This window comes from Ptychodera flava, unplaced genomic scaffold (genome assembly GCF_041260155.1).
Source record: "Ptychodera flava strain L36383 unplaced genomic scaffold, AS_Pfla_20210202 Scaffold_40__1_contigs__length_1388640_pilon, whole genome shotgun sequence".
Classification (NCBI taxonomy): domain Eukaryota; kingdom Metazoa; phylum Hemichordata; class Enteropneusta; family Ptychoderidae; genus Ptychodera; species Ptychodera flava.
This window is the reverse complement of record NW_027248362.1, coordinates 1005462-1024914: the sequence shown is the minus strand read 5'-3', so window position 1 is coordinate 1024914 and position 19453 is coordinate 1005462. Positions and strand designations below refer to the sequence as shown.

The 19453-nt window shown below is 35.4% G+C and overlaps 1 protein-coding gene across 1 annotated transcript in view; it reads left to right on the top strand.

Moving 5' to 3' along the window:
* The window catches only part of LOC139127974 (small G protein signaling modulator 1-like), a 270506-nt gene that overhangs the window by 202177 nt on the left and 48876 nt on the right, over positions 1–19453 (top strand). The window contains 2 exon segments of the mRNA XM_070693822.1: positions 17659–17739; positions 17742–17767. Of these exon segments, the coding sequence (XP_070549923.1) occupies positions 17659–17739; positions 17742–17767 (107 nt within the window).

Here is a 19453-nt window from a genome sequence, read left to right as displayed (position 1 = left end):
CTTGAATTTTGTGTTTTGCTGAATTTTTGGGTTATTTTTTCTCATTTTAAGTAAAATTTCTTCCTCTCTGAAACCGCCAGCCCCATTGCTCTCAAATTTGGATTGGATGTTTGCAAGGGTGTTACCCTTCTAATTGTTGAAATTACGACAAAATTGGAATTATTACTGTTTTTGGGCAATTTTTGTCATTTTTGGTCAAAAAAATAATCTTAAAAAATATCTTCTTTTTAAAGCCCCTGGAGAGACAGCTTTTACATTTGGTGTACAGATGTCCAGGGATGACAATAGTTAGATATGTGGAAGTTGTCCTGAAATATACAAATTTGTATTTTTAGCTCCTCAGTTTTATATACTGAGGAGCTATTAGAATTGAAAACTAGAAATGGCGGCGTCAACTTTTACTTCCTTCTGTCAAGACTTCCTTCTGTCAAGATTTGGCCAACTAACTTCCGTCTGTGTGTCCATGTGTCATGTGATAAACTGCGGCGTCAACTTTTACTTCCTTCTGTCAAGACTTCCTTCTGTCAAGATTTGGCCAACTAGCTTCCGTAGATGTGTATCTGCGATTTTTACAACATTAACACAGCAGGGCTTGATGTGGTCTTGTTTACATCTTTAATCAGCTACATGCTCTCAGTTACACAACACACCAGGGCCATTCCATGAATGTCAGACAGAGAAACATAAACAAATCACCACACTTTGCAATGTCATGTATCTTTCATTTTTATTTGTGATGAACAAGTGAGCGTGAAAGTTCAGGTAGCTTTGGGAATTGACCGGCTAGACCAGCATCATACCGTATAAACTTACATGTTCAAAATACATTGTAAATGTATTCGTGGAGTTCCTGATTGGACTCAATGGTGCACTACAAGAACCTTTTCAACATAACGATTCTAATAAAACGTAAAAAAAGACAGTTTGTTACAAGGCATCCTTTTCACTGAAAGACTTGCAAACATGATTGTTACGGTCAAAATCAACATCCCCTTATTTGGCCATAGTTCAAATTCAAAGTCATGAGTCACCATCAACTTCCGTCCTTCAAAGTTTACCTTTTGTATTATGCACTGCGCACATGCACCCATTCCAAGCGTGCTTTTAGACACTTTAAGTTAGACCCTCAGAGAGTGGACATGTCTCTGAAAGTGACCGGCTATAGTTCTCGCCAAGATTGCTTGTAAAGACCATTTTGATGAAACAGCTTTGAACCTGTTGATGCGATAGTCTTATACAACCCTACACAAAATCGGTAAGCCATTCAGTTGATTCTTTTGTGACTTTAAAGCAGACATTCTTGAAGGAACATTGAATAGCCTTATTCCATTGTGAGACTCTAAGAGCACGTGTGCCTAACAAAAGGCCAAGGACCTGATTGAAGTATGCGAACAATGAATGCTATAATGGACACATTCAGCGGACTCTGATTACGTTTATAGTACAACTTTTGAGACCTTTTAGTTAAAGTAGATTTTAGTGATTGTATTCTTATGCAACTTTGAGTTAGTGATTGTTTCAAAGCAGCTAATTCATTAAGTCAAGGCTGCTTTTATGCAAATGAGATCTTGTCAACGAAAGTAAACGTGCAGTCACCGTTAGAGGGCGTTTACTGAGGTGGGTCACGTGACCACCCACCTATTATGACCTTTGACCCCTGAGTCATCTTAGAAGGAGTATCACTTCCTGTTAGTTACTTCCTGTTTCCAATTTCCTGTGTCATAGAGAGTATTTACTTCCTGGTCAAAGAGAGTATTTACTTCCTGTGTCATAGTGTGAACGTAGCTTAGTTCTCACTTCCTGTATCCTTCTGTTTGATTTGTTTTCAGTTAATCATTCCCAAACGTTCTCAACGTTTGTAGTACAACATTCTATTCAGAGAATTTGTTGTTCTCAGTCTGGAAGACATGCCTATATTCGAATAAACCACGTGAAACTTAGATCGGATATTTGCTTCGTCTTATTTAAGAGGGAACGCATTACGGAATATCAGCTGTAGACGACTATTGCATAGTAGTTGCAGACAAATAATTTGAGTCTTAAGGAATTTGTTTGCGCGCTACAATGATTATGATGTGTTCTATTACTTGTAGCTCATTTCATTTATACCATTTAGACAAATTTTGCACTATTATTTCTATTTTTAGCTTTAAGGTATTTTTTAAAAGTTGTAACAGCTCTAGTACTTTCTCTTTTGTTCTGTTTTTGAGGTATACTGTGATGAGAATGTTCCTTTACAGTATTTCATGATTCGATTCATCTGTAAGAACTAGGGTTGCAATAATTAGACCGTTGTAAGCAACAGATAACTTATCATTGTGTCCAATTGTGAGGAATTCCCAAAATTGTTTAATATGTAGATTCACTGAGACTGAACAAGCAAAAATTTCAAAACCTTCCTTAACTTTCAAGCTCATTTGTTCATCACGAATAAAAAAGAAAGATACAGGACATTGCAAAGTGTAGTGATTTGTTTATGTTTCTCTGTCTGGCGTACAGTGGAGTGGCCCTGGTGTGATGTGTAACTGAGAGGTGTAGCTGATTAAAGATATAAACAAGACCACATCAAGCCCAGCTGATAATGTTGTAAAAATCGCTGACACACAATACCTTGGCTAATTAAGTTTTGCAGCTTGATCGTATTTCACTCTAACTGGCTGTCAACTTCAATGTGTTTTTGGTACATAGAGAAAACTATGGGAGCAAAGTTTTTCGACAAAATGTCACATGACCAGGCACTTCCTGTGTTAATTATGCACATACCTAATTCTGGGCTTAATAATAGAGCTATACATGTAGTTCTGATTTTTGGTATGTAGGGATAACTATGGGATACAATTTTTTTGACAAAATATCACGTGACCTTGATGACCTTTGACCCCAAATATGCATATATGTCCATAACTCAGTAACCACAAGGGCTACACCCTTCATATTTTGTATGATGGGAAACCTTATGACGCCACAACCTGTACCTCATTAATTATTTACATATCTAATTTTGGGCAAGCCAATAGAGCTGGAGGTCTGATTTTTGGTATATAGGGATAACTATGGGATATAATTTTTTTGACAAAATGTCACATGACCTCAATTACCTTTGACCTCAAATATAGATATTTCTTCATAACTCAGTAATCACAAGGGCTACAACCTTCATATTTGGTATGATGGGACACGTAATGATGACGCATCCTGTACCTCATTAATTATGCATGTATCTAATTTTGGGCCAGTCAATAGAGCTGGAAGTCTGATTTTCGGTATATAGGGATAACTATGAGATACAATTTTTTTTGACAAAATATTATGTGACCTGGCTGACCTTTGAACCAAAATATACATATATGGCCATAACTCAATAACCACAAGTGCTACACCCTTCACATTTGGTATGATGGGAGACCGTATGGTGCCATATCCTGTACCTTATTAATTATGCACATATCTAATTCTGGGCAAGCCAATAGAGCTAGAGGTCTGATTTTTGGTATATAGGGATAACTATGGGATACAATTTTTTTTGACAAAATGTCAGATGACTTCGATGACCTTTGAGCTCGATTACACAAATACTACTATAGCCTTTCATCTTTTTTGCATATTTATTTCTCTATTGCGCCTGTACAGACAGAAAGATGGTAAACATTTTGCAGAATTATTTAATCGTCTCAGAGTTGGCCAATATACACAAGAAGATATAAACCTACTTCAGCAAAAGGCTGATGAATTTTCTGGTCAAGCAGATCAATGTGAAAATGCAATTCACTTGTATCCTACAAATTTAAATGTTGAAAAACACAATGAAGCAATTTTCACTAGAGTGCTGACAGAGAAATTACGGTGGCTGTCCTGCATTCCAATGCAGTAAATGGCGCTTACTCACTCTCTTAGTCGCCTAATAATGAACCGCCACATACTCCATCAGGATAGATTGGTGTTAATGTATGCAACTTATGTTTATATTAATGCGCCAAATCATGCCGTATATACAATTAAATGTACGGTATCTAACACAAATCTTGTGTATCCCGTATCCCAACCCCATGCCTCCAAGTCAATTACTGCTTACCAACAACCAACTACTTCAACTGGCCTCACACTTGAGGAGCTTCAGTGTCCTTGACGCTATTTTTAAGACAATTTTGTCATTTTTGGTCAAGAAAACTTGTTCTCAAAAATTACTTGTCTGATAGCTTTGTAATTTGGTACAAAAGTCCTGAGAGATGTTATTAGATAAATTTTCTGCTCAAAGTGTTGGGAAACCCCCAAATTTTTATATTTTAGGTAATTTTCTCAGTTTGTGACCTTAAATGACCTACACCAACCCAGGATATGTTGTGAGAGAGTTTCAAAGGCTGTGAACATAATTTTGGTCATATTTGGTATTAATTTGTAGTAAAATTTGATCCAGAAAACAAAGCTGAGGTAAATTTTTTCATTGTGAACCAATTTTTGCAACTTTTGCATGTAAGACACACAAGAACTGATGAGAAATTTGGATCCAGGATAATTCCAGATGTCATAATCACCCCCATAGTGGAAGGCATTTCACTATCTGTAACTAATTTAAGTGCTGTTTACATTCAAATGAGAGCTCTCATAGCATTAATTAAAACATCCCCAAAGGTTGTAAATACATTTCCTGCCAGCTTTTCTTATGTAAACATGGTCAACCAAGGGGTTGAACATTTGATATTCAGGAGGAGTTGGGGTAGGAGGGGTTGGGGTCTAGGAGATTGATGAGGGAGCATTACTTTTACCAGATCCGTTGTACATTTTTTCCCACTCTTTATTTTTTCCCAACTCTCCCACCTCTTCTTTTTGTCAAGCCTTCTCTGGCTAATTTTTTGTTGACATTTGCTTATGTATGTAGCATCTGCTTGTCCCATTGCTATAGAAGTTGATATGCATGTTCCTAAAGATGACCTCCAGTACCTAAGTTGCAGACCTTATTTGCTTGTGTCATTCTGTTTTTCTGGTTTAACTATTTCTTGATTTTACGAATTCAAACCGAATGTGAGCACATTGTCCTTGACGGTATAACTCAGACATGTTTCAACCGATTTTATTCAAAGTTGGTACAAGGAGCTTGACCAATGTCATAGATATGCATGTCAATTTGTTTTGTGATACAATCCAATATGGCCGCCGTGTGACCATTTTATTATTTATTTTCATGTCCGGAGCCATAACTCAGACATTTATCAAGCGAATTTATTCAAAGTTGGTACAAGGAGATTGACTAATGTCATACATATGCACGTCAATTCGTTTTGTGATACGACCCAATATGGCTGCTGTGCAACCATTTTGTTATGACTTTTACATGTACAGAGCCATAACTCAGGCATATCTCAAACGATTTTATTCAAAGTTGGTTCCAGGACATTAACCTATGTCATACATATTACATCAATTTGTTTCATGGTATGATCCAATATGGCTGCATGGCAGCCATTTTGTTACAATTTTTAGCTCACATTTGGTATACCAATGTGAGGTTATCGTATAAGCTGAATCAGTTCATTTGCATCCAATTTGCATGTCTGTATGTATGTATGTATGTATGTATGTATGTATGTCAGTCCACATCAAAAACACCTAAACCGCAGCACCTACTGTCTTAGTATTTGGTGTACAGGTGCACCTAGGGATGGAGATGTGAATTTGTTGAAATGAACTTGTCAGTGTCAAAAATATGCAAATGAGGGGAAAAAAAGAAAAAACACTGCAAATTGCTAAAACTCTGTAACCCTTGGTTAGAATGGGCTGAAACTTAGTGTGCACGTTCCTTTAGGTATTCTAAATTAGATGTTTAAATTTGGAATGAAATTTGCATGTTTCTATTTTTGGGGTAATTTTTTCAGTTTTTAGTCAAAAAATGTTTTTCTCTGAAACCACTCATCTGATTGCTTTGAAAGTTGGTGTACATGTTCCTCAGGATGACCACAGTCAAGTTTATACAAATTGAATTGAAATTTTCATATTTGTAATTATGGGGCAATTTTCCAAATTTTTGGTCAAAAATTTTTTTATTCAAAAACTACTAATCTGATAGCTTTGATATTTGGTATACAGGTTCCTCAGGTTGATCAAAATCAGTTTTACAAATATTGTGAAGATATCTTGAATTTTGTGTTTTGCTGAGTTTTTTGGTTATTTTTTCTCATTTTAAGTAAAATTTACTCTTCTCTGAAACCGCTAGCCCAATTGCTCTCAAATTTGGATTGCATGTTTGCTGTGTTGGGATCATTGACCCTAGACGCCTTCAAAAGTCACGTCAGTCCTGCGATCCCAGACCGACTGTTTTCCCGAAGGACCAAGGATTTCAACATGCGGGTGTTCATTGTGATCGATCCAAAATATGTACTGGATTATTGATGTCGCCTACTATTCTAACAACTAGTTGTTTTTTCTGTGTGTGTGAACACGTGAGCATATGTCGCAGCAATGTCTGTCTGTCTGTCTGTCTGTCTGTCTGTGTGTGTGTGTGTCTGTCTGTCTGTCTGTCTGTCTGTCTGTTGGTCCGATATCTCAAAAACAGCTGATCAGATCAGAATAAAATCTGGTATATATATTCAGTTAGCAAATGGCAAGAACTGATTAGTTTTTGGTGGGTGTGGCTTGCATACTTTTTGCTCATTTGCATAATTAATGATTTTAGAAAAAACTGATATATATTAAAAATGACTGCACACAATATGATGAGATTTGCTACAAATGTTGATCACACCAAGATATATCAGCAGTGGGAACCATTAAGGGGTGACATGAAAGATAGTCGCTAATTTACATATTTAGGCCAAATAAAAAAATATGTGCTGTTCCGATTACATGGTTTTCAAAAATAGGGTAGGTAGGTAGGGAAATTTTTTTTTTTTCATTTTATTTTTTATTTCTCAAATGTGCATTTTGTACGCGTTCAAACAAACTACCAGTGAACAATTTCCTCATGAAACGCACTCAAATTGAATACCAATATATTAAAATAAAATATTCATCGGTAGAATTGAAGTGTGCGGTTTATTAGACTGCCATGGAAATTGATATGGCTGAATAACAATTCTTTGACAGGAAAGTGAACTATTTATCCAAAGGTAAATCCTCAGCTTTTTGCAGTCACTCGCAAGAAAAACGCACATACTTTATGTTCAAGTTGTTTGTAGCCTCGCCAACCTGTATATTTGTCTGCTGTACTTCCAACCACGGCCCAGCAGCATCACTGGCACATTCAACTCGAATAGAGTACATTTCACATTCAGAAAAACCTGGATGGTGTTCCTCCAAAATTTCTTCGAATGTTTGGTTCTGTTTAACAGAAGACAAAATCGACCTTTCTTCGCCATGATCGCATTTGCAAAACAAAATTGAGTACACGTTATGTCCATCGCGAGTCACCATTTTGTTTGAGACGAGGCCTGCTTTAAGTAGGGATACCAGGCCCTTTTTTGTTCTTGGTTAAACTTACTTGAATTGTATGTTTTCTTGAAGATCTTGTCTCAGGATTCAAAAAACTGTTTGAATGATAGTTCTATCTTGTCTACTTCCTGGGTTATGATTTTTTTAGAATTAAAATATGCTCGATTTTTTTGACAAATGGTCAAAAAATTTCAACATATGGCTAAGAGTCATTTTGTGGGTATCCCTATGAAAAAATATATTGTTGTATAATAACATTAATTCTCCAACTAATCTGCTTTAAAATACTTTTTTGTGCAATATATTGTACGAGTATGGTATAAGGAGCTTTTGTTTTCTTTACACAGAGACTTGAAAATGCCAAAAAGTTTGTGAGACAGAGTTGAAAATTGGACGGCACCGTGTATACTACCAGTCAAAAAGCTATTTTTCGCCATTTTCAAACTACTGTAACTTTCAGAGTTTTTAAGCCAGCTCTGTCAAATTTTGGACAGTTAAACTTGAGTAGTAATAACAAAAAAGAATAAATATATTTTAGATCTGTAAATTTTTTTAATGTTACATTTGAGAAATTCTGATATTCAAAAAACGAAAAATCATAGGAATATGAATAAAATAAGTCATTGTTCAACTGATCAACTCACAGTACAGAATAATCCCCCTGGAGCTGTCCTTTTTTACACAAGAATATTACTCCCCCCTAAAAAGCTGTCATCTTGTTGTACTCAACTTTCCTTTTGCATTGAAATCTAGAGTCAGGGTTATGATTTTTTCCTTTCCTTTCCTTAGATTTTTCATTCTCTCTTCATTTGCCCGTCTTTCAACTTGTCTTGTTTATCAATTCCCGATCCCTGCACTACCCCATGTCTGTCATTTTCCCCAGTTTACGTTAATGCTGTTTAAAAATAAAGGTTGTTTACATATAATAATAACCATGGCATGCTGACTTTATTCCCATGCATCATTGAAAGAGTATTCATTTCTGTTGTCAAATATCATTTTGTAAATTTTGTGTAACATCAACAGATGAAAAATGAACACAGTTTAATGTTCGCAAAACTACCAGGGTTAACGTTTGAAAACAGCTGATTGTAGCATTGGCAGTTAGGGACTGTTCAACGAAGTACGTACGTACGGCAAAATTCACGGTAAAATTCCGAACGCATAGATTTTGAAACTACTCAGAACTGACCTTAACACACAGTTTTTGGTGTACGGGTTTATATTTTAATGATAGAATGACTATAAAAAGTAAAATTGACCAGAATTTTGCTCGAGTCACTATCACAAAACACTTCCGGGTTTTCACTTGGCCTGCATAATATGGCCGCGCTGTGCATGGCGCGGTTCGGAAATGACAACAAGAATGTAAATGAAAGATTACATCAAAAAACGGCCATGAAAATGCTTCAAACTTTCCACAAATTTAATATAACAGTTGCTGTTTTGTATACTAACTCCGATCACTGAAAATTGTCCCTGCATTTTAGCGAAAACCTACCTACAAAACGCCGTTTAGGCACTGAACAACATACTGTAACGAGCCATTCCATTCTAATATAGGAAGTAGTGGCCTGAGAAATGTGCGTGCCGTAGTACGGCACGCTGTATGGCGAAAAATAATGCTTGATTTTGAGCCCTAAAATGACACGATATTTTTTTCTTTATTTTCAAAAAATAATCCCATGGTAGAACGAGCAGTTGACTTGGAAGGTTTTTTTATCGAAAATTCTAATACTTTTTGAGATACAGCAGTTTGAAAACCGGAAACCGTTCAGTGTGCTCATGTCGCAACTTTTCATGAGCGTCTGGCATCACTTCTATAAGAATGACGTATTAGTTCTCGCGTGATTCGCGCGATTTGTCATAGTTCTCGCGTGATTTCGTGCGTTTCACGTTTTTTCATATCTTTATTTTTACTTCCGGGTTTACGAGGCTCTAAAAAGTCTAGGGTCGGGGGGTTAAAATTGGGGTAGGTCGGGTAATCGGAACAGCACATATTTTTTTTTTTTGGCCTTATAATGAACTTTCCTAATTGGGGATATATATCTGATTTGACTTGATCAAAATTGACCAAATTTGGTATGTATATTGAAGACACTATGATTTAACATTATTGAAAGTCATTAAGCATTTTAACTTCACCCGATTCCTAATTTGCATATTTAATGAACTTTGCTAATTAGGGATATATATTTGAATTGACCGGACCAAAGTTGATGAAACTTGCTACATGTATTGAAGCTACTATGATACAACATTCTTGAAAGTCATTAAGCATTTTTACTTGAGCCAATTCGGAATTTGCATATTTAATGAACTTTCCTAATTAGGGATATATATCTGATTTGACTTGATCAAAATTGACCAAATTTGGTATGTATATTGAAGACACTAGGATTTAACATTATTGAAAGTCATTAAGCATTTTAACTTCACCCTATTCCTAATTTGCATATTTAATGAACTTTGCTAATTAGGGATATATATTTGAATTGACTGGACCAAAGTTGATGAAACTTGCTACATGTATTGAAGCTACTATGATACAACATTATTGAAAATCATTAAGCATTTTTACTTCAGCCAATTCCTAAGTTACATATCTAATGAACTTTGCTAATTAGGGATATATATCTGAATGGACTGGACCAAAGTTGATGAAACATACATTAAAGATACTATGATACAACATTATTGAAAGTCATTAAGCATTTTTCTCCAGGCAATTCCTAATTTGCATTTTCAATGATCTTTTCTAATTACGGATATATACTGGGATTCACTTGATCAAAGTTGGCAAAACATGCTATGTACATTGATGATTATACCAGGTTAAAACAATATCGAAAGTCATTTCACATTTTCATTTCAGGTAATTTATAATTTGCATATCTAATGAGCTTTCACAGTTCGGCATATATGACTTGAAGGATTTGGCCAAAGGTAATTACACTTGCTATATAAAGTAGTGATACAACGACAGCAGTTAAAAGTACTTTAATATTTTTATCATAGCTAATTACATATTTGTACTCCATGACCTTTTAGAATTAATCGGCGGTGAACATTGTTCATTATGTTGATCATAATACTTTCAATGAAGTTGCAAACATGTGGCAAAGGTTCAAATTTACACATAACTGCAATATATAATGAAACATGTGAGCATTTTCAGCTTATATCTGGTTACAAATAAGTCTACGTTATTTTCCGCAATCAAAATTTTCCAGCATAAATGCTGCCAGCATTGTACGAAACATTTGACCACGTACGTCGCGTTAGGATGCAAGCATGAAGGGTAATTTGAGTTCATGCGACCAGCATAGCAGCACAACATATTCCAAACAGCATGCACCATCGTTAATCACGCTGGTTCTGTCACTTTTAACGTATCAAAATAACCCTTAGATCGGTCAGATTATCAAAATATTCAGTCATTTAAATATCTAGCCTTTGAACAAAATAATTCGTTGCTCTGTCGTACGTCAACCGATGATCGACGACAGAGTTCCTGAGCATGCAACTGACAGACTGAAGTGATGGCGTTGGACTTTGCCCACAGCTTAAATGAGCATGTGTGAAAAAGTTTCAAGATCCCCAGTTTGTATACTCCGGTCCGTGTACGGTTTGGGTAGTTTTGAGACACCCAAACAATGCAAATGGGTTACAAATCCACGGTACGATGCGATGCGGCTTGCGCGCAGCTACGATTGCCAACCACAAATAGTTCATTGATTGTTCTCAGCTTGGAAAGAAACTAGGTTTAAAATAGCTTACAAAAAAAAAAAGGAAATAAGAAAACCACAGAGAAGAGAACAAAGACAGGCGAATCACGGTCTAGACCATGGTTGAACAAATTTCAGCAAGGTTTTTGTCTGTGCATGAAAGTATAAAATGTGAGATTACAGATGAGTCAGTTGATCATAGATTTGTCGTATTGGTGATTGCTCTTTTGATTTTTCACTGAGTTTGCGAATTTAATTAATTTTCAAAACCTAAGCAATTTTTTAATACCAATAGTTTTCTTTCATACTTTATGGACAATGCTGTGACTGTAATTTTATCCAGATCACCAGATAACGGTATATACACCAGTTTTGGAATCATGTAAAAAATAAAAAAGAGGAATAACTATGGCCAATGATTAGACTTTGATGATTTTTTCATGACATGTTGTGCAAGTTTTGTTCCAAGAACTCTCTTCGTTGTTTGTGTCACAATAAAAGTTAAAAATAAACAGATGTTAATACAAGAAAAAATGCTTCAAGTACAAATATCTGTTAAGTTTAATGCATATTGCCATCTTTTTGTTTGTCCCTGTCTATAAAGAGAGGGGTCAATTTATTCACCAGCATTCATGAAATATAGATCTGAACGGAGTTAAGACCAATTTTTAATACATATTTTTAGCTCACATTTGGTATACCAATGTGAGATTATTGTATAAGCTGAATCAGTTCATTTGCATCCGATTTGCATGTATGTATGTATGTATGTATGTATGTATGTATGTATGTATGTATGTCCGTCCACATCAAAAACACCTAAATCGCAGCACCTACTGTCTTAGTATTTGGTGTACAGGTGCACCTAGGGATGGAGATGTGAATTTGTTGAAATGAACTTGTCAGTGTCAAAAATATGCAAATGAGGGGAAAAAGAAAAAAACACTGCAAATTGTTAAAACTCTGTAACCCTTGGTTAGATTGGGTTGAAACTTGGTGTGCAGGTTCATTTAGGTATTCCAAATTAGGTGTTTAAAATTTGGGATGAAATTTGCATGTTTCTATTTTTGGGGTAATTTTTAGCTACTATAGACTATAGTCTATAGAAGCTATTGGGATGGGTATCCGTCCGGCGTCCGTCGTCAGTCTGTATGTATGTATGTATGTATGTATGTATGTATGTATGTATGTATGTATGTATGTCCGTTTGTGAGGCGTCCGTCCACTCAAATATCTTGAGAACCGCAGTACTTACTGATTTGATATTTGTTGTGTAGATGAAAAATATGATTTTGAGAAACTATTTTTTTTCAATTTTTTGATATTATTGAAAACAGTCAAATTAATGCCAAAAAAGGCGTTTTTGGTAAAAAATCTTCTTCTTCATAACCTCTGGTCAGACAGCTTTGTTATTTGGTATACCGGTCCCTAGGGACAACGCAACTTAGATTTGTTCAAATTGTGATGAAATATGCAAATCTGTATTTTTAAGGAATTTTTTTGTCATTTTTGATCAAAATTTGACTTACATTGTATGTAATTCTTGTACTGTATAAACCCTATCATTTCACCCAGAAAAAAATAATTAATATGATTTTAAATAATTGAATTAATTAGGAAATCATCAAAGCCAAAATAATTTTAGTGTAGAATTATCAGAAAGTTCAACGTTTTTTGACAGTTCATAGTGAAATGCTTACCATCTTGGAGGATTAAAACATGCAAAGGCAACTTTCCTGAATCCCAACGTTGACATATTCTGAACCGTCATTTATTGTGCCCTGTATGTTATCTAAAAGAAATTGCTCATAATAGTTTGTCATGATAGGGTGGTCAAATAAATAGAGATAGAGAAAGTTCTAATTTCCATTTATGGTTGACTTGGTAAGGATAAAATAAAATTACTTTTTGAGGAAAAAAATAGAGTGGTCAATTAAAAGAGTGGTGAAAGTGATAGGGTTTTTATGGTAAAGCTGGGCTGTAAGATTCCTCATGTGCTATTTATAGCAATTATGCAATCTGTGTAAACAGTGCCATGAAAGTGTTACATGATGCTTTTGATGACCCTGAACTTCTTAAGTTTCAAACATTTGTCTCTTCAGTGTGCTTTCTCTGAGTACGTACAGTCTCAACTTATTCAACAGAACTTACTTACAATGTTAATTTGAAAGTTAAAATGTGCTTCGTTAATAGGATGAAAATACTGATAAAAAGATAACCAGCTTAAGATTCTTTATAACCTGACAGATCTGCTGTTTTTTATGACGTAAATCTTGATTTAAGCAAGTCTTGTTTACTTTAATTAGAATGTAATTAACTCTCGTTTATTAGCTACTATAGACTAATATACTCTATAGAAGCTATCAGGATGGGTATCTGTCCGGCGTGCACTGTCAGTATGTACCACGGTATGTATGTATGTATGTATGTATGTATGTATGTATGTATGTACCGGTATGTCCGTTTGTGAGGCGTCCGTCCACTCAAATATCTTGAGAACTGCAGTACTTACTGATTTATGGATAAAATATATGATTTTGTGAAACTCTTTTTATTAATTTTTGATATTGTTGAAAATATGCAAATTAGCACCAAAAAAGGCATTTTTGGTAAAAAATCTTCTTCTTCATAACCACTGGTCAGACAGCTTTGTTATTTGGTATACAAGGTCCCTAGGGATAAACCAACTTAGATTTGTTAAAATTGTGATGAAATATGCAAATCTGTACTTTTACAGAATTTTTTTTTCCATTTTTGGTCAGGCCATCCTGAAATGAGCTATCAAAGATATCCACCTTCTTCATCAATACATGTGTCACAAAATGTTATTCTCTACATAACACAGCAGAGCTCTGTCAACTGTTGAGTCGCTTGTTTTTTTAAAAACAGCTGGTCAGACAGCTTTAATATTTGGTTTACAGGTCCCTAGGATGACCTTCGTGAGATAATTTCATGCAGTCAGGAAATACTTAATTTTGTATCCATGTCTATAGTAGCTTCAGGGACTTTGGCCCTATGTTTTTCTGTTTTTAGTCAAAAAATGTTTATCTCTGAAACTGCTCATCCGATTGCTTTGAAAGTTGGTATGCATGTTCCTCAGGATGACCTAAGTCAAGTTTACACAAATTGAATTGAAATTTTCATATTTGTAATTTTAGGGCAATTTTCTGAATTTTTTGTCAAAAATTTTTTATTCAAAAATTACTAATCTGATAGCTTTGATATTTGGCGTACAGATTCCTCAGGTTGATCAAAATCAGTTTTATGAATATTGTGAAGATATCTTGAATTTTGTATTTTTGCTGAATTTTTTGGTTATTTTTTCTCATTTTAAGTAAAATTTATTCTTCTCTGAAACAGCTAGCCCAATTGCTCTCAAATTTGGATTGGATGTTTGCAAGGGTGTAAACCTTCTTATTGTTGAAATTACGACAAAATTGGAAATATTACTGTTTTAGGGCAATTTTTGTCATTTTTGGTCAAAAAATCATAAAAAATATTTTCTTTTTAAAGCCCCTGGACAGACAGCTTTTATATTTGGTGTACAGATGTCCAGGGATGACAATAGTTAGATATGTGGAAATTGTCCTGAAATATACAAATTTGTATTTTTAAGACATTTTTGTCAATTTTGGTCCAGAAAACTTGTTCTCAAAATTACTTGTCTGATAGCTTTGTAATTTGGTACAAAAGTCCCGAGGGATGTTATTAGATAAATTTTCTGCTCAAAGTGTTGGGAAACCCCCAAATTTTTATATTTTAGGTAATTTTCTCAGTTTGTGACCTTAAATGACCTACACCAACCCAGGATATGTTGTGAGAGAGTTTCGAAATCTGTGAACATAATTTTGTCATATTTAATATCAATTTGTTGTAAAATTTGATCCAGAAAACAAAGTTGAGGTAAATTTTTTCATTGTGAACCAATTTTTGCAACTTTTGCATGTAAGACACACAAGAACTGATGAGAAATTTGGATCCAGGATAATTCCAGATGTTGTAATCCCCCCCCCCCCCCCAGTGGAAGGCATTTCACTATCTGCAACTGATTTAAGTGCTGTTTACATTCGAATCATAGCACTCATAGCACTAATTAAAACATCCCCAAGGTTGTAAATACATTTCCTACCAGCTGGTCTTATGTAAGGGGTGGAACATTTAATATTTAGGAGGGGGTAGGGGCTAGAAGATTGATGAAGTAGCATTACTTTTTACCAGATCCCTTGTACATTTTTTCCCATTGTTTATTTTTTCCCCACTCTCCCACATTTTCTTTTTGTCAAGCCTTCTCTGGCTAATATTTTTGTTGACATTTGCTTATGTATTTAGGATCTGCTTGTCCCGTTGCTATAGAAGTTGATATGCATGTTCCTAAAGATGACCTCCAGTACCTAAGTTGCAGACCTTACTTGCTTTTGTCATTCTTGTTTTTCTGGTTTAAATATTTCTTGGATTTACCAATTCAAACCGAATGTGAGCACACTGTCCTTGACGGTATTTTTTTAATTGAAGGACAGACAACTTTCACAAAGGACCTGGAGTTTTACCGTGCTCCTCGTCATTATTATCTGCAGCTACAAAATTGGCAGAAAATGTGCTCAGCGGTTTATATGTCGAGGAATTATAGTGTATGTACAACAGCCCTGGCCAAACATGTGGATAATAAAGTACAAACGTTATTAAAAATAGGGTTTGTTCAATTTGTATGTGAAATTGATTTGTTGGGTGTGGCTAATAAAAATTGCTTGTGGCTAAAAAAAATTTGATCATTTTAGCCACACTAACAGACTGTGGCTACAATGAAAAAATTCCTAGCGCCAACACTGCATTTAATGACCTTTAGGATGGTTACCTACATTGGTTTTATGTTTTCATCACCATGGAACTCATTCTTGGCCATTGAGCGCCATCTGTATCAAAGTATTTTTATCACAAACCTAATTAATGAAGAGGACTCTATCCTCTCTGAGGACTTGTAATCAAAGTACCCATTAACAAGTTGGGACTGTGTCATCAACGATTGACTTGTTTTGAATAATACTGAAGATGGATCTTTTGGATTAAAGTAAACATCTATCATGTATCGGTGTCTGTACGTAGATCTGTTTTTCAGCTCATCTAATTTTCAGTCATTATACATTGTTTATGTGAATTCCATCCAGTGCAAAGACTAAAGAATCACTGTATCATATATGTGTCACTTCATTATTTGTTATGAAGATGCACAGTAGGCTGTAGATTGGGTTCTATTGCCATGGCAACACAGCTCTGAAAATATGTAAACAAGTATAGAAATGTGAAAATAGTTCAAGAATGAAACACAGAAATTGAATAAGATAACATCGATAATTGGTACTTATGTACCTTTGATAGTGTTAGTGGAGATTTCGTTTGTTTTATAGTGACATCTGCAATGTCCTTATATTCAGCATTATATTACCATGCCCTGTCCATCTCATTTTAATTGGTCGAGCTGAACCACGTGACTGCCCACAAATACACAGTAATGGTTTGTTTATATGCCCGTGAATATGAATAATATCGTAAACATAGTAACTTTACAGCTCAAACGAAAATTGTGATTTGTACAAAGATCATAATCAATCACAAAATAAAATGGAGCACTTATGGGCCAAGTTTAGACGCTTTTTTCAAAACAATCTCTGGATTTGAAAAATTTTTGCAGGGCGCGCACTACTCACTAAGAAGTTCTCGGGCCCCGTTGTCGTTCACTTGGGAAAATTTTCGTAAATTTTGACAGTTTTGGGGGTTCGTTGATAATAAAATGGAAATAACAGACTCTGCGCTGATCATTAACGTTTTTTGATGAGCACGGGCGAGAGGAAAGCCAACATTAACGTGCTCGGCAAGCCTCGCCTGTTAATTTTCGGCTTTCCTCTCGCTCTTGTCCATAAATAAACATTAATGGTCAGCGCGTCGTCCGTTATTTCTATAATATTGGATATTTTCTTAAGTTCTGGTAAAAAAATCTCCAGAAACGAAACTCATCAGAGTATTATTAAATTTAGTAGACAGGCCCCTTGGTATGTTCTCATTAAGATATGTTGAAACTGCAACATACTTAATATTAAAGTGATTTTGAAGATAATTTTTGCTGAACTAGTCTGCACAGGGAAAGTTTATTACTTGTATTTAGAACTTTTTACACTGCCCCAGACCAGTTTATATATCTAAATGGATGTCTATGAGAAAACCACAGGAAAGTTAACTCAGTGATTTTAGTGAAGGTCAAGAGACCTACAATTGTCTTTTTAGCAAGTGTGCAACAAGATGAAAAATTTGCAGATGTTGACAATGTCAGATTGCAATATGGACATATGTGTTATACATAAGCTATATTCATTGATTATCAATATATCTACCAGATATAATACAATAGTAGTCATAGAAATAAAACATTGCTTGTCTTTTATTTCAAAACTATTCAAATATATAGGAAAAGTTTGCTATTATGTTATTGGATATGACTTTATTTTATCTCTTTCAGAGGCTAAAACGTACAGCTGTTTTTGTGAACTCATGAAACGGATGTCCAAAAACTTTCCACATGGAGGTGCTATGGACTCACATTTGCTAATATGAGATCTCTCATTCAGGTATGTCTGAAAATTAACATTAACATCACACAATCTATGAAATTGAAGGATTAGTATAAATAAAGGACAACTCTTGGCCCTCTTTAAAAGAATTATTCCTTCAATTGCCTATTGTAAGTGATTAGCCAGGCAGAGATATGAAAAAATTGAGAGATCTGTTGTTGGAGAATGGTCTTCATATTATAAGTGAACAAATACTTCCCCACAAACAAGCTGATTTAAAGCCCTGTGCAGGTGATATGCCAGTCCCATCTTCGGTAACACTGTAGCTTGGTGAGCTTGTACACAATTCCCATTCAGAAAAACTGTGAGTTTGTATGCTGTTGGTGGTGTCACAAAAAGTTATTCTCTACATAGACAGCAGAGCTCTGTCGACTGTTAGGTCGCTTGATTTTAGCTACTATAGACTGTAATCTATAGAAGCTATTGGGATGGGTATCCGTCTGTCATCCGTCATCAGTCTGTATGTATGTATGTATGTATGTATGTATGTATGTATGTATGTATGTATGTATGTATGTATGTATGTATGTATGTATGTATGTATGTCCATCTTGAGAACCGCAGTACTTACAGATTTGATATTTGTTGTGTAGATGCAAAATATGATTATGAGAAACTACCTTTTTTATTTTTTGATATTGTCGAAAATGTGCAAATTAGCACAAAAAAGGCGTTTTTGGTAAAAAATCCTCTTCTTCATAACTGCTGGTCAGACAGCTTTGATATTTGGTATACAGGTCCCTAGGGATGAACCAACATAGATTTGTTCTAATTAGTCCCCACGGACACCGTCCGGGGGGACTTCTAGGTTTGGTCATGTCCATGTGTCCGTGCGTGCGTGCGTGCATGCATCCGTGCGTCTGTTCGTTCACGCAGATATCTCAGAGACGCCTGGAGCGATTTCATTCAAACTCAGTACAAGGATTATTACTTATGCCATACATATGCACCTCGATTTGTTTTTTGATTCGATCCAATTTGGCCGTGTGGCGGCCATTTTGTTTCCTGTATTTGATGTTGGTGTTATGTTCACGCAAATTTCTCAGTGATGCTAGGAGCGATTCCATTCAATTTGATTTTTGTAATGATTTGATCAAAATTGGCTGTGTGACTGCCGTTTTCTTTCCTTTATTTGATATCCATCCACAGCAGTGCCAGGAATGATCCACATGGGTTCCAGGATGGTATTTATATTAATGCTATGTCCATGCATAGGGGCTCATGAATGCAGATATCTGAGATATGCCTATGCTAATTCTTTTTAAACTTGGTACAAGGATACTACACTATGGCTTACATATGCAGGTCCATTTATATTTTTGTGGCATGCATAATTAGTGCTAATTTGCATAATTCAGGTTTAGAGTGCTGTTTCTGGTACCACTGTGCCAAAATTGATGAAACTTTGTGCAGATTTTTTTAGTCCCCACGGACACCGTCTGGGGGGACTTGTAGGTTTGGTCATGTCCATAGGTCTGTCCGTGCATGCATGCGTGCATGCGTGCGTCTGTCCGTCCATCCGTTCACGCAGATATTTCAAAGTTGCCTGGAGCGATTTCATTCAAACTTGGTACAAGGATTACATCATACATCATACATATGCACCTCGATTTGTTTTGTGATACGATCCAATATGGCCGTATGGAGCCATAACTGAGGCCAATTTTATTCAAAGTTGATACA